The following is an 11563-nucleotide window of genomic DNA, read 5'->3' on the forward strand; positions in this document are numbered from 1 at the left end:
CCCGGGCGGGGAAGGCGAGGCGGGGCCCGGCCCGGCCTGAGGCGTTTGTGTGCTGCCGCGGGCGGCCGAGCGGTTAGTGCCGGGGGATGCGCTTCTCTTCTCCGGCGGTACGCTGCACTTCAGCACGACTCGGGAAGAAAAATACAAGACTTAACAGTCCTCTTGGCAACAAGCCCCGCTGCCCAGCCGGGTGCACAAGAAATTCAGATCAGGAGATTCTTACAAACAGGACGTCAAGAATGCCTCTGCAGCCAACTTGAAAGTAACGTACGTTCTAAAGGTCGTTTGATGGAAAACGCCTTTTAAAGTCCCGTAACGTCATCTGCTGCACTGCCCTCCATAACCCAGATGCTGCTCCCAGAATCGGTTCCAGTAACTCATTTACCTTCCTATGCAGATGGCTACGGGTCCATCTATTTGAACTGATGTAGAGAGTCAGATCACGATCCTTGTGCAAAATATTTATTAAAAAGAGAAACTGTTCTCTGCAACAAAAGGTAGGCATGACATTATTCATAAAATCAACCTTCCAGAGATTACAACAGAGCAGATGTGAAACGTTGATTGACAGGACTATGTCCTAAGTTGAGGAAGTCTCAATCTCACACCCAAAAACACAGCCAACGTGTCTCGCTTACGAACCATGTAACTACATAAACAGTCTTCTGTTGAGAGAGTAACTCATAGGTTATCACAATCGAGTTTTAACATGAGACATTTTAACATTCAGGTTTTAACATCCACTACAAAGCAGTAAATAACCTGAAATAAAGCTCCTAAAATGTTAAGATTCTGACAGGACCTTTCACATTTCAGAGCTCTAAGAGCTTTCCTCTCTAATTCTCAAGCCCTAGGATAAAAAGTTATGTTCCCAAAATACATAAAAAAACCCTCAGATTAAAAAACCCTGTCTCAAACGACATAAAAAGAATGCCAATATAGTTTGGGGTGTATTACGGAAATAAACTTACAACATATATTTTTGCCCTAGAAGAAATCAGAGCAAGCTGACGTGTAAATTTGCTTAGCTACTCACGCTGGAGCATCAGTAATGAGTGAGAGCTTTCAGAATCTGAGATAACTTGCATTCCTTCTGCAACGGCAGGACCAAGCTGAAGGCCTCCTCCACATGCTGATAACACTCAGTGTAGTTAAGAACCCAAATCAAATGGACAACATTTCTCTGCAGTTAAAGGTGATCAGCACCTCAAAGGGATACTGGAAGAATTTCATGCAAAAAGTTGTCTGTTCACATAAATAGCCTCTGCATCAGTACCATACACCAGGCACGGTCCCAGAACATCTAAAGTATTCACAGACAAAGTCTGATTTGGAATTAGGTTGGTGATTTCCATTCGGTCTTTGGTTGGATCGTTGCTTAGCCAGGCACTTACTACAGACTGGTTAATGGTGCTGTGGGAAAAATAGGCAGTACTCCTTCCTCCTAAAAGAAAGAAAGTAGGGTAGATAGGGAAATCAGTTTATAAAAAAGGGGAATGTTTCTCCACTGTTTACACTTTGAAGTTGCAAACAATCAAGCAGTCTTTACGATCAGAATGTGAAACGTTACTGTTAAGTCAGTATCACATTGTCAACTACAATCCCACACAACACGAAGGGATCTGGTTTCATTCAGGAACAGTCTTCCAGTCGTGACTGAAAAGTTTACGTGAGGAGTAAATTCATAATTCCGTTATCTTAATAACTTACCATTTATTTTGGCATTATAAAATGTTGTACATCTCCCTCAGAGTCTCAGGTCATTTAGCCTGCCTTCGTGTCTTTTCTATGTATGTATGAGTTTTAACTGAACTCAATCTGTCTTTGAAATACCAGATGTGCCTCTTTATGTCCAGGACAGAGTGTGGCAGGGACAAATTAAAATCACAGAAGAACCCAGTCAAGTGTTTGCCTTCTAAGCAGTTTTCCTGAAGTGCCTATCAGCGCTTACTTTCTAAGAACATAAAACATTTTAATGTTCTGAACTAGGACTGTGTTAGGAATTGGACAGTATAAATAAGCACGCTGCCTTTCATTATGCTGCCACGTGACAAATTAAATGCAACCCAACTTCAGACATCCTCACCTTGATGAAGAAAAGACGGTTTTTCAGATACGTCTGTGGAAGTATCCCAGTGCCAGAGAGATCCATCTTCAGAACATGTAAATAAGTGATCTGGGTTGGAGGGGTGGAAGTGAACTTCCCACACTACAAATATATACATAAAAAAAAAAGCATACTTAAAAAGTATAACCATGCTCCTAAATATTTCTACATTGCAATGATCCTAAAAGCAGTTTGGTTCCTCCATTACTAAAATCCAATGAGTGATCTATGAAACCCTAAGAGCTCACTTTTGTCTTAAAATAACTGAAGTATTATTAATGAAAGGAGAAAGATAACTTTGCAACTGTAAATCAGGGTGGCTTCTCTCAGTAAGGACGGTGGTATGGATAATAAAGTCACCACAATTTCCAGCCATTTCAAATGTAAGTATTTCACTTATCCATCCAGTCTGGAAGAGCACTATGTGCCTCAAAGGCCAGTGTGCTCCTACTGTCGCCACAGCATTGCATGATATACAATTTAAAACTACAGTGTTTGCACAAATAAAAAGGAGTGTACTTAATAGTAATATGTATCAGTGGGAGCAGCATTATTTAGCTTGGCCATATGCAGAATGGAGTCAGTCAGCAAGTGCCTCCTACAAGTTTGCTTGTGAGAGAGGTGACGAGAAAGAACCATCAGCTCCGGGAAATGAAAAGAGAGCTTCAATTAAACAGAAGAATGCTACTGCTTTCTGAGAACTTAACACCTTGGGTTTTTGTTTGTTTGTTTTAACTTTATGGACTAGTAAAGACAATCTTGATCCTCAGGGTCTGGAAAGGAACAAAACCATATCAAAAGTATTAGATATGCAGCTCAATGTCCTCTTGTTAATATACGGACATGCACTCAGGCTCCCACCAAAAGCTTCCACTCTCAATTGGTGTGGTGGGTAGGTGGGAAGACAGGTCCCAAACCCCACCTTTAGTTATTACTGCAGTTCTCCCTCCAGAGGAGAGGAGAGGGGAAAAAATATAAATGAAATGCCCCATTTTCGATACTGTGCATGTTGCCAGAGGTTACAGTCTTCTCTAAATTCAGGCATTCTGAATAATTTCTTATGCCACCTTCTCTACTCTAAGTTTAAACCTGCACACAATACACACTCCTTCCCAGCATGCACGTTATTCAATCGTGTCTAAATACCACAATTGAGAAAAATATTTGACAGTAAAACTTAACTCAAAACTTATTTCTCAATCCTAAAACAAAACTGTGGCAGTCAAGAAACGTTCAACACAAAATGAATAGCTATTATTCATATAAAATAAAAGTGAGCCGATTCAGCACTGTGAAATCACCACATGCATGTGTACTGTCTTCATTTCTCCCTCCTTTATGTCTTTTTTTTCCCACTTTACTGCTTTGTGCTGTATACTGCAGCATCAGTTTCTATAAGTAGAACCTATTAATATACCTACTTTCTAAGAAATTATTTTCTGATTAAATGTCTCTAATGGCTAACAAAGAACTGCTTACTAATCCTAGTTTTAATTTAAACACAGTTGTCTTTTAGGTGAGAACAATTTCATATACTGAGAGGGAGCAAAATAAAACCAATTGGATAAAGGTACTTTATGTAGCAAATATGAATTGCCTTCTACTGCTGCTAAACATATCCAAGTTTTTTTTCCAGGATTTACAGAACCTTTTCGTAAAACACCTTCTCTCTTCTTTAACTTGGATACTTACTTTCTGCTTCATGAGCATTTAGCAGGGACACTGGCATAGTACCCTGCCTGATGTCCCAGATACTCAGCATCCCATCCTGGCCCCCTGTGGCCACAATGTGTTGCTGATTGGGGTGTCTGTCCACACAGTGCAGTGGAACTCTGTCGCCTGTCCTGTAAAGGAGAAGAAAAATAAATATATACATTAATTCTTCAATTTATATTTTTCTCTTTCTTACACTCTATGAGAGTTGACCGACAGGGCAACTGTATCAACATGACGCCTACTGGAGTTAAGACCTATAGCAGTAACAGACTGCTACCACTGGAGGGGCAGCAGGCTCTATGCCCTTGGGCATACAGGCACCTACACAACATGCAACAACTTTACAAGAGTGAGAAAGCCTTGTGCACAAATATTTCAAGTATACTTACAAGAAGGTTACTCTGATATTCAAATTATAATTACAGTTGTAACATATAGGGCCATTTACAGAGGGGGACCTGAGTTACAGAGGGAGATAAGGCTAACTAGGTACCAAACCCTAAGCCTATCAATAGCAATGAGAACCATTCTACAAACAACAGGATATGAATCTAGCTCTACATTTGTTTTCTCACAATACCTTAAAAGGCATAAAGTTATCATTCAGAAACATTTCAAATGTCAGCAGTTTTTTTATAAGCCTTCCGGGAAAAAAACAGATGTATAATTAATCAGCTAAATAGGAAGAAGTGCTTTGCTTTTCTCTTAAAGAACAAATGTGCAGATACAACAGTCCTTCAGAGTTAAATCGCAGAACAGACCATTACAGTGCTCAGTCACAACAGTAGTTAAGCAGATTCTGCTTCTGGTACTGAAATACCAAAGCAGAAGAAATATCTGGGGAAAAAAATAAGGTTACTTATCATCCCATCGCCAAGAATGAGGTGGTAAGGAAAACTTAAATCTGATATAAAGTAGCACGTGCTTCTCAGAAAGTAGACAAAAATTAAGGTCTTACAAAGAAAATATTTGAGCTGGCTCATTTCTTTGCTGTCTGAAGTCCCATATTTTCAGCTGTCCAATTGAATTTACTGTCAAGATCTCAGTTGTGCGAAGGAAAGTCACGGCATGGAGTGTACTGCTATCCGCATTGTCTGCAAGAGAGGTTAGCAAAGCATGAAACTACATATTCAGGTAAACCTACTGAATGCTTACCTCCATTTAATGAACACAAAACAGCTCTTCTAAAACCAGACCACATTTTCAGGGTCAGAGATGGCCCAGCGTCACGGGCAATTTCAAGTGTTGCAAGAATAGCCTTGCTTCCTATAGAAATATTACCTAGACAAATCTGTAAGAAGCTGTATTTAATGAGATTCAGTGCTTACTGACCCACTTGCTGATCCCTAAGTTTTCTTTCTGGAGTACCTAAGAAGAATCAATTTAGCCAAGCCTGTGACTTTCCTGAGAGTTTTCTTTACAAGCTCTGCATCCACAAATGCAAGAAAGACCATAGAATTTTTCAGAATGCTCTTCTTCTTTCTGTTTCTCCTACAGGAAACTGTAACTCTTGCTGAGAACACGAAACAGTGGTACAAAGAAACACTTATTTCAGCAATCAGTGTCTACAACGCTTTCTTTAGGCATTTTCCAAGAGCAGTCTTGGAATGTTATACCAAAGTTATACTCGTCCTTAAAGACAAACAGAAACAATGCTTTGTCTGTTCATCTGAGCTAATGGGAAAGCCATTTTCCAGGTCCTTTTCTACAGTGCTCCTTCTGATCACAGTTTTCTCCAAATGTCAAAAACAGTTCACAGCACTGACCTGAAACGTGAGGCTTTAGGAGAGACTAAAACAAGGACTGCACACATATAGAATCGCTCTGTTTTATATAAATCTTTCACCTCGATTATGATGGGGTAACGTTAAGTCTGCTCTCACTCCAACTATTTAAAATTTAATTAAAATCAAAGGTGATTTTTTTGGTTGTATTGAGACAAAAGTAGATTACTGCCAGGTTACAGACATTTCAGTGAGGGATTTTTTTTCTGCTTAATATTTAAATGAAAGCTGCAGCAGTCAAAAGAAATGCTAAATGACGGAACACTTAAGTTGTGATGGATTTAAAACTTGCTGGCCAAATAACAGTAAGTGATTTAGCAACGACACACGCTTTTGTCTCCAAAAGATTTTTATTTCATCTCTAACTTTTGAGATATTTTCCCCTACAGTTGGATATAAACCTATCAATTCTATACTATACTCTTAAATCCATTAAACAGTGGTAGAAATGTCAAGGTACTTCCGTATGAATATTTCATAGGGTGTAAGAGTTCCATTGGTGTGTTAAGAAAACAGAGTTCAGTGCCTGGGAAACAATAATGTGTCATTGGGTGGGAATCTGCACTAAGGATTGCTTACAGCATTGAACTCCATCCCAGGCAACTTTAAAGCATCTTCCAACATGCCCTCTTCATTCCCACTCCAACTTTTACTGTAAAACCATCTGTAATCAATGAGTTTCTGCTCGTCCTTTCCACTTAAGTCCAAGTAAGGTCCACTTAAAAGGTCATAAACTTGACTGAATTATTTATGGTTCATTTATATTTTATTATTTCTGTTTCCAAAAGGATATTTCTCAGTTAATTCACACGTGATTTCTTTTATGCATGTACTCCTGCTGAGCTCAGTGCCTCGGTGCAGTCTCAGTTTATGTTACCACTACAGAGCAAACCTTTTTACATAATGCCATCAAGTGAGCACTAAGAAAACTAATGACTTGCATCCTGCAACTTATTAAATCTGAATACAATCATTTGAGCAACTGCTCAGAGAAAAATGAAGATTTGTGTGGACATTTCCTTCCTGAGTCAGCAAAACATTCTATTTTATTAAACCTGTACCAAAACATTCTGTGTTAGTATCTGTTTATAAACAAAAACTTGAAATTAAAATAAACCTTTTGAACTAATTACTTTTTTCCCCTCAATGCTGCAGAGTTACTGTTTTTTTGAGTGTTACCACTGAAACTGCCTTGTGCATCTTCTGTGTTTCTTCCTATGTTTTAAAATGACTTCCTGCAGTTCTCAAGGAGCTTCAGTAAAGAACTGTATGCAGTTAATAGGATTTGCATTGTGTGCACATGTATACAGACGTGCACACACAAGTACCCCCTCTAGAAATCCCAGAGAGCTTCATTCCTTAATTGGATTATCACTAAGTTCCTTCATCTGTTCAATCTGAAGCAAGATTTCACTTGAGGAGAAACACAGGCAACGTGTCAGACTGAGGTTTCAGGGAGAAAGTTCCATCATCAAGAATGCCGTTACTGTGCTTCAAATCATTGCTGCTTTTAAGTTTGATTTCCACCAGTTGCTACATACTATTCCATGAGACCAGCATGATGGAAATGCTGAGAATAAGTTTTGACACCTTCCACAAATATCTGTTACTCTATTAGATAATTCTTACTCAAGGAAATACGAACCCATTTCACTAAGTGAGGGATGATGGCTGTAAGCCATGATATCTGGTAGAATAGAGGACAAACAGTAATTTCTGGCTCCTGGTGCTCCTTTTAAACACACAAATTCTTTTCCACACAAATTGATGGTTTTGAATATGGATAGCACAAGGGTTAATCTTACTACAAATAATGAATTGAAATGACAATAGTTATTGACCCCTACTTATAAACAATTGATGACACGATGCTTTTGGAGATATAACTATTTCATGCATTCTATCCTAGCATTTAACAATTCCAGATCAAACAGAGCTTACTGAGAATGTTAAATCTTAAAAGGTCACCACCAGTTAAACATAACTTACAACCACTTGAAGTCTGAATGCATATAGAAACATATCTGAAACATACTTCAAAGACTTGAAGTTTGGAGGAGTATAGGAACGATCTGGAGGAAATACGTTCACCTTAGAATATTTAATTCAATTCTCAATTGCTTTCCTTTCGGTCACACAACAATGTTTCAGCTAAATTAAATATTCTATTCTATACACCAACCAAACTGTTCCAAACCAAAATATGCTGAGCGTTGACTTGGCATACCTATAGTCCTCACTGCATCCTTTTGGTCAGCTCTGTAGAGATTAATTCTACCATCTTCTCCAACAGTGACAATTTCTGGGTTGTTGCAGATGACTCCAGTACACGCTGCTCCGCCACAAGCTGTGTATTGATCTGCATGATAATGGGCGTTCTCCCACCGGTGACTGGCAGATAGAGTCTAGGCAGTAACCAGACATGAGATTCTGCTGGTAAATAATGATCCTGATTGAGCAAAGCTTTCAGAGTACTCACAAATACTCATACAACTGGAAAGAAGCTTCAGGAAAGCCATACTACCTCACTGGAATAGGAATCTTCTACATAAATAAGAACCAGGGATCTGAATTTCCCTGCACTCCCTTCAGTGAGGGATTGTCTGCTCTGAACCATCTTTTTCACACAAAAGAGAACTCGGAATTAATAGTATCTATGTCGGAATGTGAAATGTCTCTCACTAGACTTATCTCTCCAATCTTTCCCTAGGACAAAGAAAAGGAGCCTTTACAAAGTGCAAGATCAGATTTAGATTCTGATTGCAAGAAACTCAGTTTATCATAAGTACCACATGAAACTATTAACAGATGTTAGTCTTTGTTGTGCCACTGCAAATAAACAAAAGTACAGTTCATTCATTCCCACTCCCTGAAATTATTTATTCTCATATATAACGGCATATAAACTCAAGTATGTTTCTAGCGAATGGACTACTTACATACAACATATTAACAGAACCCAATCTGTCTGGCTCTGGAATCTGATTTATGTTGCGTGTGTGCAAAATGCTTTTCTCTCCTTGTAGGTACAAAACCAAAGCTTGTTCTAAAATGCTTTGAACAAAGTTATTGCTGAATACAGACGCCTCTTGCTTTAAACTGGAGAAATCTTATACTGAGATCCAAGTGACCCGCACTGCACAGACGGCAGCCGAAGGTCCCTACCTGGTTGTTCTGATGGTGACGGAACACAGTCACACTTCCTGTTGAGGAGCCAACAACGATTCTCTCTTGATCCAAAAACTAAAGACATTAATAAGCATGTTATGAGTTGATATCAGCACTAAGATGATACTTTTCAATTCAGAGTATTCAGATGCCTCGGTAGGAGCAGTAAAAAAAAACCCACAAACCGACGCTGATTGATTTTGCCCTTCTTTATAACTTCCTTTTTTTAATCTCAGCCTCTCACAGCTCATTATCAGCCTATTTGTCTCAGGTGAGAGCCCTCCCAGAGCAGCTCCCTCACCTGCATGTCCATCACGTCGCCGTTGTGCCGGATGTCACACAGCAGCTGAGGCTCTCCTTGATACTCGCCGTTGAGGCCCGCGCTTCCCACATCTCCCACAGACCAAATGGAGATGCGGTTGTCCTGTAGAGAAACGACACCGCCGCTTTTACCCGGAGGTTGCGTACCAGGGCTCCCCGGCGCCTGCCCGCGGCCGCTCGCGGCGACTGAGGGGCCCGAGGCGGGGGACAGCGGCGGCCCGCCGGGGAGGGCCGCGCCGCGCTACCTCGTTGTCCCAGGAGCCGGTGGCGAAGAGGTCGGGGGGCTGCAGCGCGGCGGCGGGCAGGGGCCGCCATCGGGCCTTGCTGATCTTTTGCGACACGAACCGCGCGCACACCTCCTCCATGGCGCCGCACGGCTCCCGCCGCTGCCACGCGCCGCCTGATTGGCTGCGGGGCGACGGCGAGCGCCGAGGGACAGCGCTGGGCGCGGCGGCGAGAGCGGCCGTGCGGGCTGGGAGACGCGGCGGGACGGGCGTTCCGGCACGCAGTCACCAGCTTTTTTTTTTTTCCCTCCAATACAGCACGGCCGCACGTTTATGTGTCACGAGCAGGACAGCAGAAACAGCCCCAAGGCAGCTGGAGTTCAAGGAGCGTTTGCGCGACACGCTCACACGTAGATAGGGCGTGAATGCGGGTGATGCTGCACAACGCCAGCTGCTGGGCTCTGTGATCCCTTTGGGCCCCTTCCAGTGACTCTACGATCGCCAGAGCCACGAACAAGCGTTCCACACAAAGTTCAGGGGTCAGCTGTAAAACGAGCTCCGGGCTGACAGGGCCGGGCTGCAGGGCCGGGATGGGACGGTGCTGCAGCGCAGTGAGGCCATTCCCGAGGCACCTTCCTACCCGGACCTGCCTGAGTTCTGCTGCATTTTCTCACGGCCAGCACTGCCAGCTGCCTGGGGCTCTGCCAGCTGTGCTTACCGGCAGCAGTGTCTTGGTCAGGCTTCCAGCTCCGCTACTGCAGCTCTCCTGCCAAAGCACTCTGACTTCCTTTCACGACGCATTCTTGGTCTCCTCTGCAGCATCACCGTTGTTCAGATGTGACACAAGCTCGGTGACATCAGCCCGTGTGCTTTGTGCATCACTTCATTCGTGGCAACATCTTTTTTCATAATTACATACAGCAGTATCCAACAGGGAATGGATCCGAAAAGCAGATGCTACGGTAGTGTCCATGCTATGAACCTAAAGACAGCTGTGCCGCTCTCTGCAGTGACGTTATCACCTCCCAGCAGCACCCTGTGCTGAGCTGCTAGCAGTGTGACCTTGCAAGTCACAGCCAGCTCCGCCAGCGCTCCCTGCCCACTCTAACACTTGTGAGAAGGGTCAATGGGGAGAGCACGGAGACAGACCGGAGAACTCCACAAGGAAGAGATCATACCTTGACGTTACTGAGATGTTTGATTAGACAACTATCTTTGATGGTTACTTCGTAATATTTGTGTGATGTTCGTTTATTTCTTCTGTGCTCTTGGATGGTTTCTCTCTTTGCTCAGGAGCGCTTGATGGAAAGCATTTGGGAAGTATTAAAGTGAGTAGGTGGGACACAGACTGTTTACATTGGGAGGGGAAGAAGAATCAATTTTTCTTCCCTGTCCTGCTTTTCTTTTCAGATCCTTTTGGCTGCATGCTCTGTGTTGGACTTAGGGCTGCTCTGTAGGCCTTTAAACGTAATCTCTGCATTTGATCATGATGAAAGATGAGTACTGTGTTAGCACATTGTTTCACTATAATATCAAATCTAATTAAACAAGTAAAAGAAGGAAACAAAGGCTGCAAGACAAAATGCCTCATCAAGTATTCCTGAGGTTGTCAATAAGGACTTTAAGACTAGACAAAGCTGGCTCTGGGCACTGGGCCCAAACATATAGCAGAGGCAGAAATGAGTTTGTATGGGTTGTTCTCATTGTGGCTAAAGGTAGGAGTGTGAGCGAGAGGGATGAGAAGCCAAAGCATGTCTCTCTCTGTCAGAGGCTGCGGAGCCTGGAGAGGCAGGCACCTGCCAGTCAGTGGGTGTGCAAAGGCAGGACGAAGCCAATTCTGAATTCTATTTGCCAATAATCTGCTTTCCTCTAATTATCACACAGCGATATTTTAAGAAAATTGTTGGAAGATTCTGTATTTACTGCTGGTCATAGCTCCTGGAGCTGTGCCCAGTTCAATCTCCTGAACAAGCACAGTCGACAATGCAGGGCACTGCAGAGCAGATATAAGAGCAGAGAGCCGGGGCCACGAGCACACCCATAGCCCCTGCTTGCCCTGACCTGTGGAGGCAGAGTGCAAAATAGCCTTAGATGCAAACTTCTGAAATGGAAATATAAAATTAAAGCTGGCTTGGGACAACAGGAAGAGAGAAAAGATGAAGGAGAATGATTAAGTTAAAAACAGAACAGAGGCAGGGAGAGGAGTGAGTGTAGGTGTAGAAGCCAATTAGTGTGTGGTTTGG

The 11563-nt window shown here is 42.4% G+C and overlaps 1 protein-coding gene across 1 annotated transcript; it reads right to left on the reverse strand.

Moving 5' to 3' along the window:
* Positions 1-446: 446 nt before the first annotated feature.
* NUP43 (nucleoporin 43) lies at positions 447-9494 on the reverse strand. Its single transcript, NM_001389483.2, has 8 exons — positions 9342-9494; positions 9077-9199; positions 8773-8850; positions 7835-8012; positions 4782-4917; positions 3800-3951; positions 2087-2209; positions 447-1444 (listed from the first exon to the last, which is right to left on the reverse strand). The coding sequence occupies exons 1-8, from the start codon at positions 9459-9461 to the stop codon at positions 1230-1232; spliced, it is 1125 nt and encodes a 374-aa protein (NP_001376412.1). The 5' UTR covers positions 9462-9494; the 3' UTR covers positions 447-1229.
* Between the last annotated feature and the right edge of the window lie 2069 nt (positions 9495-11563).

The sequence above is a fragment of the Gallus gallus genome, chromosome 3 (genome assembly GCF_016699485.2).
Source record: "Gallus gallus isolate bGalGal1 chromosome 3, bGalGal1.mat.broiler.GRCg7b, whole genome shotgun sequence".
Classification (NCBI taxonomy): Eukaryota; Metazoa; Chordata; class Aves; order Galliformes; family Phasianidae; genus Gallus; species Gallus gallus.

Excerpts from the sequence above, each read along its gene's own strand:
- NUP43 (NM_001389483.2), bottom strand. The coding sequence starts at position 9,461 with ATGGAGGAGGTGTGCGCGCGGTTCGTGTCGCAAAAGATCAGCAAGGCC. Across the intron at positions 8,851-9,076 it reads GCGACGTGATGGACATGCAG|TTTTTGGATCAAGAGAGAAT; the intron begins GTGAGGGAGCTG and ends TAATGTCTTTAG. Across the intron at positions 1,445-2,086 it reads ACCGTCTTTTCTTCATCAAG|GAGGAAGGAGTACTGCCTAT; the intron begins GTGAGGATGTCT and ends TCTTTCTTTTAG.